General features: G+C 48.9%; 1 protein-coding gene across 13 annotated transcripts in view; it reads left to right on the top strand.

Moving 5' to 3' along the window:
• MSI2 (musashi RNA binding protein 2) overlaps positions 1-22,481 on the top strand; it is a 173,163-nt gene that overhangs the window by 46,491 nt on the left and 104,191 nt on the right. For all 13 annotated transcript variants that reach the window (XM_065732130.1, XM_065732129.1, XM_065732128.1 and 10 more), the window contains one exon: positions 16,002-16,094. In XM_065732130.1, coding sequence (XP_065588202.1) covers positions 16,002-16,094 — 93 coding nt within the window. The remainder of the gene's footprint in view (positions 1-16,001; positions 16,095-22,481) is intronic.

Here is a 22,481-nt window from a genome sequence, read left to right as displayed (position 1 = left end):
AGGATCGGGATGGGCTCAGCCCTGGGAAGGGAGCACAGCTCTGGTTGTGCTCCAGTCCCGCGCGGCCACGTGGCCTTCATCTGCAGGGTTCCTGCTGAGCCATAATTGTGCAATTGTCATTTTCTATGTAATGCATCATAAAACCTATTCACAAATTGGCTCAAGAGTTACTGCAGCCTCTCCCATTATAGAATACATACTTTACAAAATTGCCTAAATCTGAACTTTTCTTGGAGAGTTGCTAGTCAGCCCCACAGGTTGCTGATAAATATTTAATAACCTTCTATGAAAGTTTATTAAAATAATTTAAATATCTAAATGGCTGGTTCTGCTTGGCCTAAGCAAAGCCCAGAAGCAGTCTTGGGGTCGGCATTGTGACCTCCCTCGGTGTGCTGCTGCACTGCCCTGAATTACAGACCCTCCATAAGTGCTGACTTATTCCCATCAGCTTTGAATTTCCTCTATCATTAAATCTGACTTTTTTTAGCACTAGTGGGTGAAACGTATCTTTGTAGTTCCACAACATTTACAGTAAGGATTTAAAAATGTCTAGCGTACATTAATTTAGCATGAGCTCCTTCATCTGAGCAGAAGAAATGCTTTTTGCATTTTAACAACCAGAAGGGTGGGAGGAGAACCCAGGATCCCACCTACCTTGATCCCAGCGTTAGTTTGATGAAGCAAGCAAGGAATTAGAAGGGGAGAGGGAAGACTGACACAGCAGTCCTCGGAGCTGAGGAAATGGGCAAGCATGCCATCCATTTCCCTCCAGTTTCTCCTGCAGCAGAGTGAGCCCGTGCCAGCAACGTGTGTGCAGCTGGTTGTGTTGTGCAGAAGCTTGGGCACAGCAGTGAGTGCTCCCTGGGCAGCGTGCTGCTTGCTGCAGGCTGCTATGGGCTGCTATGGGCTGCTTGCTGCAGGCTGCCATGGGCTGCCATGGGCTGCTTGCTGCAGGCTGCCATGGGCTGCCATGGGCTGCTTGCTGCAGGCTGCCATGGGCTGCCATGGGCTGCTTGCTGCAGGCTGCCATGGGCTGCCATGGGCTGCTTGCTGCAGGCTCAGGGTTGCTGCCCGCAGCCCAGCGGGTGCTGCTGTTGGCAGGCTTCTGTAGGGCCCCTTGTGCAGCTCATTGGGTGTTTCTGAAGTTCTCTTTCCCAAAGCTGTGAGTTAAGGGGAGAATGATGTCTTGATTCTTCTTTCTGTGTACAATATTTATGTATGTAAATGGCTGGGATGTTTGCCTTTATCTCTGGGTACAAAGAGGTGTATGCAGATATAACACTTTGTTTAAGCAAAGAACGGCACATTAAGCCATCATGTCCTGGCACTTGTTTCATAGTCAGAAACAAAAAGGGATGAGTCTGACGTGTGCTGGGAGATGTGCAAGTCTCTGCTTCCTTGCGTGCTGGTTCCCGTGGCTTTAGTGTGCTGAATCTTGTGTTTTTTATCATTACTTTTCCTCTTTGTGAGGAAAAAGACAAAGACTAAAAATAAGAAGCATCATTTTTGGTGTAACTGTGGAAACCTGGTTAGCTCTGTCCCAGCAGGTGGCTGAGGGACTCCGTCGGCAGAAAGCAGCAGTGCTTTCACTGCAATCAAAGTTAAGTGCAGAAATTTAATTAAATGGTAGCAAGGCTGGCAGAAACTTTGTAAAGCAGCAGTGCATTGTCAAATTCAACAATTACTTCAAGGAACACAATCCACAGATGGTGTCTAATTGATAAATTAAGGTTCTGGTGCCCGATTCCGCTTACATTTTAAGGTTCTCTTTTCTTAAACAACCGTAACGTGTTTAAGGCAGCATCACTGCTTGGAATGTGACTGTAGAGGGGGGGCTGTGTTAGCTGGGTGCCAGCTGGGTGCTGGTGCCTCGGCTGTCTGCCTGCTCTTGGCCATGGGCTGCACGCAGGGGGTCCCGCACAGCGTCACTGGGCACTCATCCTGGGGCACAGCCCAGCAGGACGGTGCTGGGTGCTGTCTGTAGGGTCCTGGGCTGGTTCTGTTTGCTGGCTTCCCTGAGGAGCATGCGGGAGCCCTGGGTGGACCAGAGGGGAGATTTACCTGCTGCTCTGGGTACCCAGAGAGTTTGGTTAGAGACATGAAGCGGACTCGCCATGCTTCTCCCCCTTTCTGAATTGGAGATGTACCACCAATGCTCTGTGGGGGTTTGATTTACGTGTGTAAGTACAGCTCGTTTTCCAGGGTTTATCTTAGCACTTAGAAAAGGGCAGAAAAAATTGAATCGCGCAGTTCAGTTCTCTTCATCCTGGAGAGGGTCCTTTCCCTCAGCTAGTGGCACTTGGCATCTTTTGCTGAACGAAGAGCACAGTTGGGAGAGGAGGCATCTGGCTATGGAATAGGTATGGGATATACTCCTCGTTGTGTAGTATCTGTTCAGTCCCTGCTTTAAAAATAAAATAAAAAAGGCGTTTGAATTTCATGCTTTCTTCTCTGTTTGGGAAATTGTAGAAGATGCATGCGGGAGGGAAGTGGTGATTCCATAGGATGCATGTTCCCTAATTGCTTTTCTGATTGTGATTTGTCATTTCTGGCATTGCCCTCGTGGTAGTAAATTCTCCATTAGTCGCGTTCCACTGATAGAGCTGAGTCTGTTCTGAGCGCCGCCGCTGAACCAGTGCTTGTTATTTTTGGTTACTAGCAGTGTACTTGAATTCAGCAACTCAGCTGCTCCCTCCCCCCTGCTCTGCTCCTGTGCCTAAATATATCCACCCAGTCAATCAGTGCTGGCAGGCATCGGTGCTGTGGCTGTCAGATCGAGTTAGCTCTGGGTAGCCGAAACGACTGCCTTGTTTTTTGGGGGCTTGCAAATGCATTGGAATAGTGGCATCGTAATTTGACTTGCAAATAAGTACAGTCTGGTAATGGGCCTCTTACACAGAAAGAATGATGCAGCACTTCAGACAAATGTATGTCTCCTTCCCATGAAGCTGATCAGAAATAATACAATGCACACTGATGTTTATGGCTACACGCTTAGAGAACAGAAACATTTTTGAATTTTCATTAATTGTGGATGTTATAGTTTTTAATGGAACAAAAGGAAGGACTGGAAATTAAGGAGATGCTAATGTCCTACTGGGGAACATGTGGTTTAGAGGCAAATCTGCTCTGGTTGTTGTATTCTCTCGTAGTTTTTTCCCCTTATCTAAGCTTTTTGGCTGTCGGTTTGTTTAAGAGCATCGCTTAAGCAGACGTATTATCTTTGTTGCTGCTTATTCCCAAGCTGAAGGAGCTGCCCTTTGCCTGTGACGGCATAGCTATTTCCACAGCAACCAGGCAGGATGTCACAGATTCAGAAGTGTGATTTTACATGCAGAACGGCAGCAGGAGCAGATGGATACTGGAAACAAAACCCCCACCCCCTCCCTTCGCCTTCTTACACTACTTCAGAAGGAAATAAAAGCACTTCTGACGGTGCCCCTCTTTGCACATCTCCCAGTCACTGCCTGACTCGGTGGATTGGTGCTGTTTGCAGTAGGAACACAGCTAAGCTGGGGCACGTCCTGCTCGCCGTGCCCGTAGCAGCACTGCATTATTAGCACTCCTGGGGTTGGAGTGTGGCATGGCAGGAGCACGGTTACCTGTGTCAGTTCAGGACTGATGTCGGCAGAATGAACGTGCCTGGGGGTCGGGGCTCACGTTTGGCCCGTGGGTTGTTTCACTGGCTCTAATATTGGCCCAGTTCTGTTAATCCTGAACGTAACATGTTAAGTGGAAAGGAAACCCTCGCTGTAGATGTTTAGATGCATTTTTTACCCATCTTGCATAATGTTTGTCATCACACCCACCCACTGTGTGGGCAAAAGCCTCAAGAGCATATGCTCCGTCTGTTTTCTCCAAAAAGATAATATTGGAAGCAGGCACAGGAAGGCTTTTGCACTTCATGTGGGGGTCAGGGCCAGTGGTTGGAAAGCCACGGAGCTGGGACCGGGTGCTGGCTGTCACCCCTGCAGGCAGCAGGCTGAGGGAACAGACCTGCACCGAGCAGAGCTGCTGCTGTGCCCTGTGTGCTGCTGGGGCTGTGTGCTCAGCTCAGGGGGCTCAGGCACATGGCAGCGATGCTCGTGGTTGAAGCTCTGAAGGAGCAAGGTGCCAGGCTCGCGTGGGAGCTGGGCATCTCTGTTTGTCTCTCTGCAGTAGAGCTGGAGCCCAAGATCCCCTCGTATTTTTATTTTGTTGCTTGACTTTGGAAACACCAGCTGTGATCCTCCGTGCTATTATTGGTATGGATCACATGAAATTTTAATTAGCTCGGCCTGAGGAGAAGGGAAGTTCTGGTAATTGATTTAATATACAAACGCCCCTCTGCCTTCTTTGGTTTATGTGCTGGAAAGATTGTATTAGAAATTTTCTATTATAAGGGCCATGAAAATGCATTTTTAGGCTTTTCTTGAAATTAAATTAAGTGCCTCTAAACTATTCCATTGCAAAGTAGTATTGAGATGTCACTAATCCAGGTAGAAGTAGAAATTGGTGTTGTTGTTATGATTGCTGTTGTTGCTGTACTGGAACCGGTTGCTGCAGCGTCGCTCAGGGCTCAGCCCCATGGTGTCCCAGCACACGTTTTGTTACGTGGGGTTACGAGGTGTTTCCCCCTCCTGTGTGCAGTGCCGTGGGAGCCCTGAGCTGATGGAGTGCTGCTGGGAGGTGTGCGAAGCAGAGAGCTGTGCTGGCAGCAAGGTCGGGTGCTGTGAGGTGCATCTCGGGTGCCATCGCCCGCCGTGTGCTGCTGCCTGGTTTTGCTGGTGGGTGGTTTCACTCTTCTGGGGTGCCTGGGAATTCGCTTCTGGGGTTGGGAGGTGCAGCCCCGTCCTGGAGGGCTGGCAGCTTTGGCAGGCTGCGGCTGGCGCGCTCTTCCACTGGGACCTGTCAGATGCAAGGCTCTATTCTGGGAAGTCAGCCTCCCCCCCCCCTTTTGAGGCCCATCTAGCGTTCACCTGCAGTCCCACTCCTTTTGCTGTCATTTCAGTCTTCCTTCCAGCTAATTGACTCAGGAGATCACGCTAATTTCTCTTGACTGGGGCTGCCACCTTTGCTTTCTCGTGATGCAGCATGCACGTCTTCTCTGCTCACCTCTCTTTTGGTTCTGGAAGGTCTGGAGGCAGATTCCTGGTGCTCCTGGACAGAAGTGCTGTGCACGTGGCTGCAACAAGTGGCCGTGCCTCTGCGGGCTCAGCGTGCGCTGCAGGCCGGGCTTTGGTCCGCAGCGCAGAGCTGGTTTCCACAGGACTTCAGTGTTTGCCTGTCTGGAGTTTTCTGTCTTCCACTTCTGTCCCACGTGCACTTAATTTCCACTTTTCTTCTGTGCATTCTTTGATGGTGTTGGAAAAAAAGAAAAGGATGGAAGGTTAAGAAGGCCCCAAACTGCTCAGGCGGCCGCGTAAGAAAAACGGCCGCGGTGATATTAATACCTGTTCTGTGTGGGAGATGCTGTTAGCGCCGGGAACGATCTCTATTCTCCCCCAGTATTTTACAGATGAGCACTGAAAAGCATCTTTATTCAGTTTGACTGTTGCTATTATGTGGCGAGGCATTCAATAAAAGTTGTGATTTATGAGATGTGTGTGGCCGTTGTTGTTTTTTGCTCTGTCATCTATCAGGGAGGGAAAAGCCAGGCCTGATAATTCCTGGCACATCGCCGTTTCAGTTAAGAATGTCAGCTGTCAGGCTGTCAGGAGAAGTTATTTCTCTGTTTTGTTGTTGTTGTTGTTGTTGTATTCAAATAGGCAGAGATCCTGCTTCTTACTGCGGGGCGTTGATAAGGAGCGCTTTCTGTGCTGCTGAGAAAGTGCGTCCCCGGGTGAGGTCCTCGGTGAATGCCCACTTAAACTCGGGTGCTTTGTGTTTTCAGCGCGTGACAGCGCTTGATTGCTTAATATAAAACGCGCTCCGTTTCTTTTCTGTTGCCTTTGTGCTCTGCTCCTTTCTCGCTTTCTGAATGGAGTGCTTTTCTCTTTGTGACGAGGTGTTTTAAAGGCGCTCCTTTGCAAAATATGCCCACGTTAGATAATCTGGTGTTGCATAAAAGCTCTCGTATTTTGGGGGCCTAATTGAAGACGGAAGCGGTTTGTCACAAACGTGAACGTAAGGATGGGGGACGAAGGGGAAGAATGATGCTAAACGCCGGGGCGATGGGTTTTTCCGTATTAGTTATTTGCAGAAATGTATCAAGAAGTCATTTTGATGCAGGGTACAATAGTATCACAAACTTGTGCTCTGCATCCTAAGTGCCTGGTTAGAGCACAGTTAGAAGCTGAAATCATTCCTCGATTAGTCCCTGGAGACCCATATAAGTCTTTAACTCTCAGTATGTGGTCTGCGATTTAACAATGGATGACGGATTGCTGAACTTGAACTGAATGAATAACCTGGAATTTTCAAACCTTCATCCTCTCTCCTTTTTCCTCTCCCCTTCTTCCCAGAGAATATCCATCAAAGCCTCGCTGCAGCTGGCTGCGTTTTGCCTCGAGGGCAGAACTTTGGAGCTGGAAAGACTGGCACAGAGCAGTTTGTGGAGCTGGGAATGAAATCAGCACTGTGAAGGGCTGGGAGGTGTGTGTGCCTGCCAGACAGTTCCTGTGCGTTGCACTGGGGCTGCTTGTGCTCTCGGAGCCTGGCTGGGAGCCGGCCCCAGCGCGCTGTCAGCAGCGTGCGGCTGCTGCTGTGGTTGTGATGAGCTCCTCGTCATTCTGGTGCAGTTAACCTTTGTTTAAAAGGAAAGAATCTTCCACGTGTTAATTTGGTCTGTGCAGCTAATTTACATATTTTATATCACTTCAAAGAGACGGGATTGGAGAAGTGAGGTGTAAGCCTCAGTGAAAGATGATGTCTGTCTGCATGGACGGTTTTGATGTATGGGGCCATGTGTGTTTTAAAGGAGTTCACGTGGTTCCTGGTGTATCTCCTGCTAGTACCACAGCAGTCCTCAGTCCCCTGTGTGTCTATGCAAAACAAGGCACAGAGCTTCCAGCCTGGAGTTGGAGTCTCCATGGCATTTGTAGACCATAGGGTTCCTTGGGAAGAGTGAGATCCCCAGCACCCTGCAGGCGGCCTGCCAGCCGTGCTCCGGTTGGGTGCGGTTTGGGATTTCAGGCTGAGGTGGTTCCTGCCATGCCAGCAGCACACCTGCCTCCTGCTGGGTGATGTGCTGGCAAAAGGGTTGCAGTATTCCCCTGGCACCGCATCCCTGGTGCTCTTCTTTTCTCTTGCAGTAGAGCTAAGGCTCGAACTGGGGGAGCCAGTTGCAGCTCCGTCCCCGTTTATCAGGCAGGAGACAGATGTAAATAGTGTTCAGATTTTGTCTCGAGTCAGAGTACATGAGTGGCTGTTCGTGAATGCTGTCCCAGCTTTTCATGTCCTGCCAGACCTGGAAACGCAGCCATCTCAGTGACTGGGCCTGTCCGTGTGAGATTTTTGGCAGTGTTCTCATGGTCTAGGTGCTTTCAAGTTTGAGTGTATGGAGCTGTGATAGTCCTTGATACTCAGCAGAGTTCTCCTGTGGAGAAGACAAGGAAGGAGTGTATTTCCATCCAGTTGCTTTTTTTCAGTACTGTAATAATTAGAGACCTGTTGGTATTATTAATACATCGAGTAATAAGGAGTCCCTTCATTGCAGCAGCTGCTGCTTGGGGAGCCAGCAAGTTGTGCATACAGCACAGCACTGTGCTCGTCAGCCTGGGGAAGGAGGGAACCAGAACCTCCTCTTCTTATCTCACAGTGGGTAGGAGGTTAAGCTGGTGACCAGAATACCACAATTCAGTGGTTTCTTTGAGCTCTGCAGGTCTAGCAGCCCAAGGGAGAAAAAGAAACAACAGCACTGTCAGTGTGACAACAGTTATCTTCTAATCCACTCTCAGTGCCAAATTTTGTGAGTGCTGGAACAAGGAGAGGCGGTGTTTGAGAACAGAGAGAGGCACCAGGCACAGTCCCTGTGGCTTCGGTGTCATTGGCAGAGAATTCATTTGTGCAGCCCTCGCAGTGAGGTGGATGAGTGTCTTTGGAGGAGCGCTGCAGCTGATGCCTGCTGAAGGACTGGTTGGCCGAGGTGGAGCTGGGAGTTGGAGAGCTGCAGTGGTGCGTGCTAGCTTTCTGCCCCTTGTCCTGGAGCTCCTTTAGGGCTCGTTTCTTGGAGGAAGGCTGGAGCAGGGTGCTGTGAGCAGTGTCCCTGGGCTGTCACTGTATGAGAAGTGAGGGCACGGGCCACCTTCCCATGGCCTCAAGTCCTGAGCCATCAGCATCCTGCTAGAGCTGGCCACGTCAGAGCTGGGTGCTGAGTCACGCCGTGTGTTCTGCCATCCAAATGCTGAAGTATAAACACATCCTTTTTTTTTTTTGCAGAATCTCTTGCCAAGTGCTTGGATTTACAGTGTTAACAACTTTAAATAAATTCTTCCTGGAGATAACTGATTTATTAGGCTCCCACCCTTCGGAAAGTGAAGCTAGTCGCAATTAGCAAACAAAGCAGCATGAGGCAGTTATCATTTTGGCAATAAATCTCTCAGTGTTGAGTACCACTTGCCTAATGGGCTCTGCAAGTACGACCATACGTCAGTCAGCGTGCACGCAGCGCAGGGCTGTCAGTGCAGTGCCCCGATGGCTGCCATCACCCAGCGAGGGCACGCTGCAGGCGGGGGCTGCGAGGTGCTGGGCAGGAGCTGGGTGTGCTGCAGCCGTGGGCTGCGGGGCTGCTGGCACGTGCTGCTGGAACACATGGGCTGCACGTGTTGCTGCAGGTAGGAAGTGCTTCTGTGCTGTTTCTCCACGCCTCGGGCTCTGCTCTTGGTCTGCTGCTTCCAGCTTGTTCCCGCTGGCAGCCCAGCCCTGCTCCCTGCCTGCTTTCCCTCCCACTTAGCCATTCCCAGCCCCGTGCCATCAGGCTGCTGCTCCACCTGCCTCCCAGCTCCTCTTGGCTCTGGCTTCTGGGCTGCCACTGGCAGGTGAGCCCTGCGAGTGCTGGGCATTGTGGATCCCTGGCTGCAGCTTTGGGTAAACGATTGGTCCAAGATGTGTTAGCATGCTTCCAGCGCTGGGGAGATACTTCGTGCTGGGTTTGTAAAAATGATCTAAACAGATCCGACATCCTGGCTATAAAACATCTGTAACATTACACATTTAGTTATGTTACCAGAGACTTGAGTTCATTTTGATGGGTAGTATTTTATCTGCTTCTTTTCCCCTTCTGAAAGCAAAGCTTTCTACGGAGGACGATTTATAGAAATATCTTTCTAGCACAAAAAAAAAAATCATGCACATTAAGATGTTGGAGTAAAGGAGGAATAATGTCTTCTTTTGGAGACCTTGGCTGATTTATCCCTTGCTTGGTAGTTTGCTATGACCTCCCTAGCTAGGAATAATATTTTTTATTCTTCCTTTAATAACAATAATGTCAGTAACAATGTCTTGCACTCTTCCAGCATCTTCAAATCAGACTTCTGATGGGTTGGATGTTTCATGAGTGAAGCCTCGCAGGCTCCAGCGAGCTGTGGGCATATTTTTTTGGTTCTTTTTGTGGAAACAGAGGCACACAGCGCTCGATTGTGCAACGTACTCAACCTAATGAGGCTCCTGCAAGCTCTGTGAGATAAAATGCATGCTTAAATGCTGAGCCTTGCAGACGCCGGCAGAGTTTCTCCCAGGACTCTGATATATCAGCCCTTTGGAGACTGAGATGCCTTGTCCCATGGTCAATAAGTGAGGAAATGTCACACGAGGGAGACGAGCTCTTGTAGCTGTGAGGTGCTGCCTTCCTTGGGAAGAAATCGGAATGTTTTCTCGTCTTGCTTCCCCTCCTCACTGTCGATGCCACTCCTCGGGGGCCCTTTTATTCCTAGTCAAGGGTTATTTGATCTGCTCTAGAGCGACAACTCTGTTGTGTTTTTAATGGCGGGTGAGTTTCCTCCCTGGCAAGGGAAACATCTCTCTTTTGTGAGAGGAAGGTGGGAGCAGGGTAATTCTTGCAGTTCACCAACCCATTTATGTGGGGAGGAGAGAGAATGAAAGAAAATGCGGCATTTCATAGGATTGTGGAAGTATTTCAACAGCAGTAATGAGCAAATCTGGGCATGCTGCAAGATTTCAGTGGTCTCACATCAGATGAACAGATCACCTTTGTGGAAAAGCCAAGTGGTGTGTTGCATAGACATGAGCTTGACTCAGCATACGAAGTAAAACTCGTTCATCAGTAACTGATTGCCATGTACATCTGTATTATGTAGATGAAATTAATCAAGGCTAAGGGTTAAGGTTTTCCATTTGTTCTTTTCAGAGAAATCATCTGGAGTATGTTGGGAGGGAGGAAAATTGCTTTGCACGTTTCCTTTCGCTTCTTGTGAATTCTTCTTGTTTTAGCAGAACGTTATCTAGAATCTTAGCAGAGAGCTCTTAGCACTGATTTGTCAGGGTTATCATGAAAAATTAGTTGGTACTAACTCAGAAGTGTTTAAGTGATGCCTGCTTTTGGCCCTGGAGAGGTCATATATATATTATTTTTTTGGAGTGACCGCGCTGTTTGGAGCGGGAAGAATTTTATGACTTGCAGAATTGCACTTCTCATGGTGCCCACATTGCGCTGTTGGCTTTTGTTGAGTGCCGTGTTAGGCCTCCAGACGCAGCTCTTCTTTCTCCTTTTTGCAAGTGTGTGCTTAAAGAAAGGTTCATTGACTGTGCTGTAAGCGCTGTGTTAGCCACAGAGCCGTGTGCTGTTGGGCATCCTGACAGCTGGCTGCTTGGCATGCCAGGAGGTACGGCTGGGTGAAGGTGCAACTGCCTGTGTGTGCTCTTTTAGCTTCAGAGGTAAGTGTGTAGCAGTGGAGGAGGGGAAAGGGATAGGTTTTGCCTGTAGGACGACAGCACATCCCCAGCAGGCTGGCTCTGCCCTGCGTCGGTTTGTCCAGCCCTGTGCAGGACGTGTGTTTGGGGATAGCTCCGTGACCCCGTGGGCTTTCACCTGGGCAGGGGCTGTGGGGTGGCTTGGGAGCATCCCCTGGTGCCTGTGGTGCCCTGCAGCTGTAGGCAAGCATGACAGCAGATCAGAGGCACTCAGCTTTCCCTACTGCTTTTGCTCGAACGCATGTATAGATTTTAGTGGGGTCATTATGACTCAAATCACAGAAATATCGGGAGGACTCTTGGCTGCAGGTTTTGAGTCGATGGAGCTGGGCGTCCCACTCTGACCCACTTTGGTGCAGCCTGGCAGAGAGGCTGCTGTGCTGAGAGCTGTGCTGCACGCCGCTGCCAACGCGTCCTTGTAAAGGTGTTCTCCTACTGCTGGGCGTCCTGGTGGAGGACAAAGCTTTCTGGCTGCTTTTTGGGTATGACTGTGTCCTTTCTATACTGTTTCCTTCCAGAAGATGGTAAAATATGAATAGTGAATGGACGAACCTTGTGATGGTCAGCTCTGCTGTGCTCCCACCAAGCGCTGCTGCTGTGCCTTGGGGAGGGCCCTGGGCAGAATGCCATCCCTCCCTGCCTGCCTGCACGAGCTGAAGTTCTGCAAGGGGACTGTGCTGCAGAATCTACACACTAAATTGCTTCCCACTGAGATCTTTGTCCCCACATTACACTGCAAAAATCCTGCCCCAGTACATCTTCATACTGAGCAGTGGTCTCCATTTGTGGTCCTGAGATGTCTTCCTATAAATAATTATCTTCTCTTAACGTATCAATACAGCAGCACTACTGAGCAGTAATCAGGCTGGTGTGGTCCATGGTTGTCTGCACTCAGTGAATGTTTAGTTACCTTTCTTCCCACGCCGTGTGTGAGGAGCTAACATGACCAGGGGATTTAAATAGATTTGCTCTGTTCTCTTCCTGCCTCCAGTCCTTGCTTCCCCAGCGCATGAAAGAGTCACCCGGAGCGCGGGAGGAGGGAGCAGCCCTGCGGGATTCAGTGCAGTAGTTGTACCAGGGCTGCGGGGCTGTGATCTATTCCTGTTTTCTGGAGGATGTGAAGTCCAGCTCTGGTGAATTTTACTGGATCTTTTGATTTGAAACTTGAAGCCACGTTTTGCTCTAAGAAGCGCTGAGCTCTCCCAGCTGGGGCTCATTTGTGCGTGCGGGTCCCGGCAGCTCTGTGCGGGCTGGCTGCAGCCAGGACAGCAGTGGGGAGGGTCCTCCTGGGGGTGCAGCCCCACGGACGGCTCCGGCTGGTGCTGCCTGCTCTGCTGCATGAAACCCACATTGCTTGTTCTGCCTCCTGCTGATACCACGGGCGTCTTGCAGGAGGCAAAGCCAACAAGCAGCCAGCCAAAAACCAGCTCTCTGAAACTTAACATCAAAAGCAAAGACAGCCAAAAACTAGGAAGACAGCAGGGTCTGAGTTGGCTTCATTGATGAATGGCTTGGGAATACAGTCCGTATGTATTTTCCATAGAATTCAAGGGAACTGAGTGACCCCACCAGGAATCTGTGCTGCTTGTTGGAATTAAAGAGCTCTTTCATTGCTGTGTCCCTTCTGTAGCTGGTGTTGGTTCTTGCAGGATGACATTAGCTTACGCAGGGGTCAGGCACAAGGTATTTGCACTGGCTAAGTCTTGCTGAAATCCTATTTTGAATACTTAAGCATGTTGTACGTGGCACGTAAAGCCGTGCTGCTTTTGCACGGGATTGATTTTCTCTTGCTCTTGGGGAGCTTTTGAGAGCCTAGTATTTGCTAGCTGAAGGTATGCAGTACTGTACAGGAAATACGTCCGTCATTTCTCAGCCGTGCGGTGGTTCTGGGCAGGAGGATGGCTGCTGGGGTGTTTGCTCACTTTGTGAAAGGAGAAAAGTTGGCAGCTTTCAGAAAACGTTCTTTTTTCCGTCGTGGGCTTTGCAGTGTGTTCTGGTTTGTTTTTTAACAGCTTTTGGGAGGTTGCTGTGAGGATCCTGGAGGCAAAAAAAACCAAAACCTGCAGAATTGTTGCTTATGGTTTGAGTTCTGCCAAAGAAGCCTAGCAATTTAGTTAACAAGATCACTTCCCCTATTACATGAGTTATTGTTGTTTTTAATTAGAGGTAATGCTGTAGTTTGGATGTACAACACAATGGGGTATAAAATGCAGTTCAGCATGTATACCAGAGATGATTTTTCCAATTATAAACCTATTTAGAAGGCGGATGCATTAGAAATGATGAAATGTCAAACTGCAGATGAGGTGAGCAAGCTGGAATACACATGTACCCACGCACACACTCAGTAGCACAAGGGGAGAGTGCTCTGGAAAACAGTTATGTATGCATAATTACTTTAATCTGAAATTAATGCTAATTTCAGCAATTTGCGATGCAGATTCATTATTAGTACTCTAGTCCACTTCCACCATACTGAGATGATCAGGAGGGGAAGAGTGGGAAGGAGACGACTCTCAGCCACCATCCTGAAGTCAGACATGGATGTTCTGCGTTACCCATGAGCTGGACCTCACTTCTGCCCCTGCTGAAGTGTTTGCAGAGCACAAAGGCAGATGCATTTCTGAAGAGCCAAGCCAAGGGAGAGCTCGTAACCTTGTGTGACTCCTGGCAGTTGTAGTCACATCGTGTTGTGATTAACTGCAGCCCCAGCGCAGTGCACAAACAGAGCAGTGCTGCAGGTACTCACAATTAGTGGACTTCACAACCACCAGTAGATCTCTCTCTCCACTGTCGATTCCCACTGCAGCAGAGAGAGACACCATCATCACACGAGGACACCAGAAACATTTAAATGGACATTTTGTGCCATCCTTGTGATGGCCTCTGACAGCTGGCTGAGCCAGCCCTCAGTGCGGCCCGGACCACGAGGGCTTGTGCTGGGCCGGCTCCCATGGTTTCCCATCGCTGCCCACTGTCACTGCACCGCGGGCCCTCGGTGGCTGTTAGTGGTGAGTGCACGTGGATGGCAAAGAGGGATTTTCTTAGGTGTGTCATGGGCTCATAGAACATCTGGAGTTGAAAAGGACCAAGGATCAGTGAGCCCAACTCCTGCACCCGCTCACATGCGTGTTCTGTGCAGTTGGAGGATGTTTTGGTTAAAGGTGTGCAGGTGTATTTTCACAGCCAGATGAGACGTTCTGATTTTAAAGAGCCTTCAGTTTTGGATAGAAGCTCCTTGGTTGGCTCAGTTGTCCCCGCTCGGTGTCCCCCAACCTGTCCTGGCCTTTCCTGAGTTGTCTGCCTGCACTGTGCTGAGTGCTGGGACCGTCCATGGGGCAGCGGCGGCCGCAGGAGTGGGCTCAGTTCTGTCCTTCACTTCTGCACCTAGCAGCTGGTTCTGAAACCATTTCCCATCTCACAGCACATCTGTCGGCATTAAAAATTTGTGAATTTGCTTGTCATTGCTGGTGTTTTCTGTGACTGAAGCTACTGAAACAAAATAGTCTCTTTTTTTTCTTTTTTTTTTCAAACCTTCCATCTCTTTTCCAAAAGAAGCAGTTCTCCCTTTTTTTCTTCCTTGGTCAAATGTAAAAATGAAGATAATTTCAAATATTGCTTTAGAATAATTGCTTTCCTTCCTCTTTTGTATGACAACAGGAGCGTGGCCTGATCTTCCATCAGATGCCGGCGGGCAGAGGGCTCCTGGCAGCCCTGCGAAATCCTTTAGTTACAAGGCAGCTTTAGCCAATTCTTTATTTGTAAATGACAATTTTATACCGAAAAGTATATGCTGAGGCTTCAATTTCAGAGCCCTAGATTGCAGTCGGGAAAAAATAATTGAATTTTTACACAGTTTTTTTTCTCTTCTTTTCTACTTAAGAAAAAAAAGAAGTGCAGCTCTGTAAAGCAGGGGCAGGGGCTGATGAGGGGAGTGCCTGCCGTGATCCATTTGAATGGCAGTGCAGATGGGAGTGATGTTTAGTTTGTTCTGCTCTGAGAGGCTTTGGGGCAGCCCCAGGTTTTGCTGTGTGTCGTCACAGCTCTGTGAGGGTCCCCCCAGCAGCACTGTGCTGCAGAGCCATCCCAGCCTGGGCAGTGGAGCACTGCCACCCTGCCCTCACTGAGGATAAAGGAGCTAAGGGTAGGCAGAGAACCTCTGCACTCATCAATGGCTGCTGGGCTTTCCCAGTCCACTGCCCAGTGCCCTTTCCTCACTGCTGGTTCTGTCTGCTCACTGTTGGTTAACCAAGTCCTGGCTCTGGCATTATGGTTTGGTGTTTTTTTTTTCCTTCAGCCATCTTCTGTCACACAGGAAACCGAATGAAGCATTTTAATGCTTGAATTTCTTATTGAGGTGTTGGTTGTTTTATTGAGTTAATACACAACGTTAACTTCCAGCTGTCAGCTTAAGGCACTGTGTGCTAGTTAGTTGCCTCCGGGTGGAGGGGCTTCCCCCATCCGAGCAGGTTGGGATGGCTCCCATCCTTTGGGAACACGTGGGCAGCGTGGGCCTGGGTCTGTGCTGCTGTCCGGTGGCCCCGCAGTGGAACCAGACCCAGGTTTGGGTCCTGCCCATCTCAGAGGGTTACAGATAATGTGTCACCTGAAAGTATCTGCTCTGCAGGGAGTGTGGCATCGTCCCTTCACTTTGTAGGCACCCACCTGGGCTGCGGGGTATTACCTCCCAAAGAGTTTTAAAGCAACTGTGCAAGCTCCTTTTAAAGCTGCCCATGGAAACTTAATAGCAGAGCAGTTCTGCTGGATGGGATTGCCCTTCATCTGCCAAAGAGTGCTCTGTGTCTTTAGGAAAGAAGGGGGGAGAATGCCATGCCTTCCTGAGATGGTAGCTATGAGGAATCCTTTTTCCCTTATATTTGCATTGAGGAACACAATAAAAATCATTTATTAAAAAAAAATATCCAGGGGCTAGAGTTGTTATTGAGTGCCTTTACTCAGTCATTTCTCAAATAAAAACAAAACAAGACAAAGAAAGGAAGAAGTATCTAATCAAATAGAATCTGAATTGCTTTTGTAGAGAAATGTTCTCATTAACTGGGTTAGGGATGGCATCTGAAGAATATATTTTTTTTTCCACATATTGTTTGAAATAATCTGGTTAAACCATATGCTTGTCTTGTAATTTCTTGCAGATGGTCACAAGAACAAAGAAAATATTTGTAGGTGGATTATCGGCTAATACAGTAGTGGAAGACGTAAAGCAATACTTTGAACAGTTTGGCAAGGTAAGTTCCTGCCCGAGTGAGCGCTGCATTCTTTGAATTCTTCTTTTCTTCCCTTTCTTTTTAAAGTGTGTTTTGAAAAACAGAAGTGCAGTGAAGCCTGTGCTCGGAGGAGAGCCACTTCTGCTCTTCAGTGTCAGTTTTCAAAGCCTGTTTAAATTTGTTGTGGAGTCCCTTTAGTTTGTTGCCTTTGTGTACAGCGTTGTCCAGCACTGCCAGCACGGCTTGCCTTAAAAATCAAAACAGCAACAAAAAAATCACTGGGAGTTGAATTTGTGTAGTTCAGGAAGAACGTGACCCGTAGCTGATGGGGGTACAGCTGTGTGCTCCATAGCATCAGCCTCCTGCGAGCCCAATTCCAGCAGCTAACGGAGGTACAGAGGTGTCTGAGAGAGCTTGTGAAGTTGTGAAATGCCTTTAGGACCCGTGTGAATGGCAGGAGGGGTAGGGAAGGCACCGGATTATTCTTCTTACAAAAAAATCTTAAGCAAGATCCTTGTAAGGCACATGTAGAGTCCTGAAATGATTAAAGTCAAAGCAGAGTTTGTGGGAGGAGTCGGTGCTCTCTGAAGGAGGCCTGGACCTTTCTGAAATGTTCTCTTGTTCAGCTCAACCCCCCCGGGGTGGGCTCCAGCTGCCGTGTGGTGCCCCCCAGTGCTGGGGCACTGGGAGCTGTGGCTGAGCTGGTGCACTGGGGCAGGGTGGGGAGGCCCCAGTGCTCCCAGTGAACCTTCAGTGCTGCATGCAGCTCGGTTCCTGCCTTTCAGATTGCATCAGCTGATGATTTAGATGCTTGATTGCCTGAGGACACAGCGGGATATCCCAAAGCAAAGCAGCTCTCATTCCTTGTAGTTAGTTTATGTTTCTTTTATCTGGCTCTGAAATGCCTTGGCCAGGCAGTATTTTGTTGAGGGCTGAGGAGGGGAGTTTATAAACTGTTCCTGTGCTGGATTGATAGTTGTTTTTCAATCCATTCATTTTATTTTCAATAATAATCTTCGATTCCGGCAGGATGTTTACAGCCTGCTGAGCCTTTTATTAAAGGATTACATGAGCTTTTGGATGTTTCTTCTGTAGTTACTTCTAATTGCAGAACTCTAACCTGTATTTTTGAAGTTAATAATAGTTTCGATAAAAGTGCTTTGCATATTGGCTAGATGCTCTCTTAATCTAGTCTTTGTAATTTCACCATCTGGTAGTTTCATGTTTGCAGTTTTACAGTCCTTGAGAATGCAGACAACAAGGCTGGGTTTTTCCAGTAGCGACTTGTGGTTCAGGATGCTTCAGTTCCTGCCTCTGTGCTCTGCCTTTCTTGAACGTAGAGAAAGGTTTTCAAAAAGCACACATGAGGAAAATCAGATACTTTTTCAGGTGTTGTCAGATGAAGGCTGAAGAATTAAGGAGATGAAAATAACTGTGCAAGTTGTAACCAAGGCTGGAACCCTTTCCTCTGGACGGAGGGCTGGGGCTGAGGCTGAGTCCTCCACTCCACTCCTGCTGAGGCTGGCAGTCCTCGGGGCTCTGCATGGGGCTCAGGGCTGGTCCTGCTGCTGCCCGGTGGCATTTTCCAGGTGCATCCCTGTCTCGTGCTGCTCTGTGCTGCACTGTGATCAGGAGGAGTTTGAAGGCAGTGGCATTTTGGGGGTGAGGAGGAGCTTCATGACTGTGCCTCTGCGACTTGACCTTGTGTGCAGTCCCTCAGGTGCTCTCAGCTGTGCTTTGTTGTTTGTCAGCTGGCAGTTTGGTTTGGAGGGTGCCTGAGGTGATGCTCACCAAGGCTGCGGTTGTGAGAAGGGGCAGAGTTAATTATTGACCATAGGAATTGTGGACTTGTGGTCCAGCTGATGCAGATGGCTCGGCACACTGCGGTGGGTGGGTTGCTTTGTTTAGGTACAGTGAGCCAGGACTGTCCCTGAGGGACCTGGAGGAGCTGCTTTCTCCTCCTCTGTGCCCTTCCCCACCTTTCCTTCCCTTGCTTTAGGTTGCAGGGTCATGGTGGCAGGGACCAGTGACATATCTGCGTCCTGCTAGGCACACCCCTCTCCCATCAAGCCATTACAATACAAACAGTGTGTCAGGACTGATGGGCAAGGTTTGCATTCGCTTAGCACTTTCCTAAAATAAAAGGCAATTGCATTACATAATTAGAGAGTAGCAGAGCCGCCCATATTTGATAAGAACATCTCAGGTGACTTCCTCTTGGAAATGCTGAGCTTACTTATTGGTGTGAATAAAATTGCTGAACGGCTGCTGTGCTTCTCCAAGTCCTGTTTGGACTTGCTGCAGAGGAGAGCTTTGCAACCCGGGGCGGTCGTTCTGGTGACTGGAGGTCGCTCTCGGGGCAGTCCGTGGTTAGAGCTGCTCAGCTCTGGGCTGAGCTGACGCGCTCATTTAACAGGAGTTGGCACGAAGGGCCCCGAAGTGTTGAATCTGAAACAGCTTCTTTTTGAAAAGTAAATGTCAGAACCTTTCTCTCCAGTAGAAAGAAAACTGTGTTTAATAAACCTTTTTCCCTGACTTCACCAGTGGAAATGCCTGCCAGCTAGGACAGATGTGGTAATGATAACTCGTGAGACTTTTATTGCGAAGCTTCTGATATGATAGTTATTTCTTTCAGTAAAGCTGGAGATCTGTGGGAGCCCTCGCCATCATTTGGAGGAGGACAGGGAAAAGTGACCTGCGTAAAACCACAAACTGTAACAGCAGGAGAGCAGAGCAGTGTCTGGCTGGTGCTGCAGGTGGGCCCGGGGTGCTCAGTGCTTCTGGAGCAGTTGGGCAGCGGAGCAGCAGTGTTGCTGTGCCTCAGTGGGGCTGTGGCAGTGGAGGGGCCCTCCTGTGTCTGTGCTTCTGTCGGGGTGAGCACTCCTGCACACCTCCAGCTGCAAGTGGGGGTCAGGGAGGGACCCCTGCGGGTCCGGTTTTACCGGGTGATGCTCCCTTCGTTGAGCTCCTGTGAAAGTAATGGAGCCCTTATTTTGTGACTTGCAATTACACTTCACATGGCGAACTGTGTAATTAGTTTGGAAGACTTATGCCTAGTCATTGGTTTATCCTAATCGGCTTTGGCTTTTCCCAACAACAAAGTGAGCTTATTTTCCTAAGCTGAAACAACTCTGCTCCCTTTGTTCCTGTCTTTTATTGTCTCATTCCTTTCATTCTGTTTTACTGCCAAAGTTTTGTTTCATTAGGCCTACAAGTCATTTCCAATCCAGTGGGCTGCTACAATAAGGCCTTTATAGCTCGCTGCCCCGGTTCCCATGTCCCTCCTGGTCAGATGCCAGTGCCTGCAGTCTGCCACGGCCTTAACCCCTCGCTGCCCACCCTGCACCCACCTGGGCTGGGAGCACTGTGCAGTGCACTGATGGAGCCGGGCAACCTCTGGACCCAATCGTTGCAACAGTTCTGTTGAGTGATGCTCCTCGTGCAGGGCTGCAGCCCGTGCTGGGGGAGGAGGCTTTTGAATGAAGCCAGGTATTTGCAGCCTGTGTTTCCAGCTCACTGGAAACAGGTATGTTAAAGGTACACTTTGGCTGTCCTCAGCTATTTAGATCAGCCCCAGTATGACTGTTCTGGCAGAAAAGTTGTATTTTCTTGGAGGGGAGAGAAAACACTAAATTTATACTTAAAAAAATATATATTTTTTGAAGGTGAAATCTGAAATATTTTTGTGGACTGCTTTGCATACAGTTATTTTAAACTGCTGGAAAAGCAGTGCTGGTGCTGGCAGCTCCCGCTGCTGTGCTGGCTTTCCCCATCTTGGTGCAGGTTTTGTCTTTCTCAGGAATCCTAAAATGACTTTTGGGAATGGGGGCTGTGGCATTTGGTTTTTATTTTAAGGTTTCTCCTACGTCAGAACGGAGATGCACGCATTGATGTTGTTCTCTGTTGGGGCTTGCCACCAGGTCCCTCAGACACATCGCAGGCATGCTTCATCTTTGCCCGGGATACGCTGTTTCCTCAAGAACGGCTTTCAAGGTTTGGAAAATTTGAAAGAAGGGATTTGTGAATTGCCTCTCTGGACCTGAAGCGTTTCGTGCAGTCGCTTTTATTTCCTGTGAGATGCAGAACAGACCAGTGGAATAATTTCTGGTTTCTGATGTCGATTTGGTTTTTTTTTTCCCCCCACAAAACTGTTGTGCATTTGAGAGATTGCATTCTTCTGATCTCTCCCTTCTGTAGCCATGGCTTCCTGTGTCGTTACAGTTAACGAGGATGAGGACTGTGCTCCTGAGCCCCCGTGCTGCCTGCGGACAGAGCAGAGCTGTGCACAGCGGAGCAGAGCGTGGCGATGAGAGCTGCTCCTTCCGGTGTACGCGTCGTGTGTCGTGACAAAGACAGCAGTGCAAATAATGACTCGTTTAACCTTTCAGAAAGTAATCTGCTTTTGGTAACAGACAAAAAGTCCCTCTACTTTCTGCGTGTAACTGCAGTGGGAGAGGAGAAGGGCGGAGGATCGGAGCGCAATCGCGTGGTTCACGTAACGCGCTGCCTGCGTGCTTTTTTCCTCTGACAGCTGTGAAAATACAAATCAAGAAAGCATGAAAGAAAACTCCTCCTTGTTTGGCAGGGCTGTCTGGGTGTGAATGAGTTAATGGTGGAGTATTAAGCACTCCGCTGGTTTACTTTTCCCTGAGACCTTGAGTATGGCCTCTGAAGATGTTATTGCAGTGGAGCTGTTAGCATGAGAAAAGGTGGCTTGCTCCGTGGGGTGGTGTCAGGGGATGGGGAGTCTGCTGGAGCTGGGCTGAGGTCAGAGCCAGGGGTGCAGGGAGTTCTGCTGGCACAAAAGTGAAAGCAGAGTTAATTTCAACTTGGCATACAGTGTGAATTGCCTCGTTACATCTGTTGGACATCGATGTCTAGATTTAATGGTAAATAGGATACGCGAATGGTCTTTCTCAAAGTATTTGCTTTGCAGAAAAATCGTTTTTTGATGTGACAAGCTGTTAGCTTTCCACATCTTTCAGTACTTTCAGATTCAATATTTGGGAAGTGGTTGCATTTTATGAAACCAAGGGAGGGATTTGGGCTCTTCTTTATGTTCTTGTCCGTAATAGCCCACGTTCCTGAAATATTTTGTGAATATAAACCAGAAGAAATGCTGGCTTTATTTTTTTTCTTTGCCTGAACTGCTGCTCATGTCACCATTCCCTTCAGAGCAATCCTGAGCTCTCGGCCTGGTGCTAAATAGCATTTAGACCCTTACGTTCTTCTTTCCGAGTTACCCGGGAGTGCTTTGGGAGAAGCTGCTTAATTTGATGCATTGCAGCTCCTTAGATTGAACCTCAGCCCCTGGTGAGTTGGGAGCAGTGTGTGCAGGCTGATGGTGCTGTGCTGCAGGCGGTGCTCAGCAGCAGCCCCTGCCCTTCCCACAGGCATCAGCGTCCCAGTGTTTCCCAGTTTCCTCCTTTGAATGTTGTGTCTGTGGTGCTCTGAAGGATAATGAATATTCCTTTAAATTTTTGCTTTGGCATGTGACAAAGGGATCTGGGATGTAGTGGTCCCTCGTGGCCTGGAGCACTTCTGTTATTTCTGCTCACTCCCACGCATGCTCTTTCCTTCTTTTTTTCAAATAAACCAAGGAACTCGATCGTTACTGTATAAGAAGTCAGTGTGTTCATTCAGTGAGAGGTTGTACACAGGAAGTCAGTTTTTAGGTGGTCTGTAACGAGACACATGCTTTGTGGAAGTGGTTTTGTTATAAATTAGGGGTTGGTTTCTACCTGGATTTTATGAAAAGAGGAAATGTTAAGGCAGGATTTGTGGGCAAGGCGGCTGTATCAGAGCACGGCAGAAGTTTAAAACATGATTTTATTTCCTTTCTTGCTCTGCTTAAATGAAATGGCAAGGCAGCTTTTGTGCTGTAACCCGTGTGAGATGTAATTGTGGAGAGCCGGGGCCCCAAACATCTGTCTTCTGTTTCCCACTGTGCCACCCACTTGCTGCTTGACTTTGGGCAAGCTGTTTTATCTTGCCTTACATTTCCTTGCCTTTCTTCCGTAGTGAGCTCTGAAGGGCATGGGAAATGTAAATATGCCAACACTCCTGTCACTCGCAGCCTTCAGCCGCGTGGACTCAGTGCAGGCTGAGCAAGCTGCCCTGGTAGCGATGTGAACAGGGCAGCAGTACGGGGCCGTGCCGTGCCGTGCCGTGCCGTCCTGCTGCTGCAGAGTGAGCACTGCAGCTTTGCCTGAGTGCGGCTCGAGCACCCAGCACCTGTGGCTTTGGTTTAAAATGTGGCTTTTAAAGACAACTCTATTTTTTTTTTGGGGGGGGGGAGTCATGGCTGGTGCTCTGTGTTCATCTTTCTGCCTGCAGTAACAGCAGGGAGCAGTTCTGATCCCGAGCTTGCAGGGTATGGCACACACTGCTGGCGACCCTGAGGGGCAC

Source organism: Cyrtonyx montezumae, unplaced genomic scaffold, assembly GCF_038088225.1.
Source record: "Cyrtonyx montezumae isolate F1298 unplaced genomic scaffold, pur_monq_1.0 scaffold_15, whole genome shotgun sequence".
Lineage (NCBI taxonomy): Eukaryota > Metazoa > Chordata > Aves > Galliformes > Odontophoridae > Cyrtonyx > Cyrtonyx montezumae.
The sequence above is the reverse complement of the archived record's forward strand: the minus strand, read 5'-3'. Positions and strand labels throughout refer to the sequence as shown.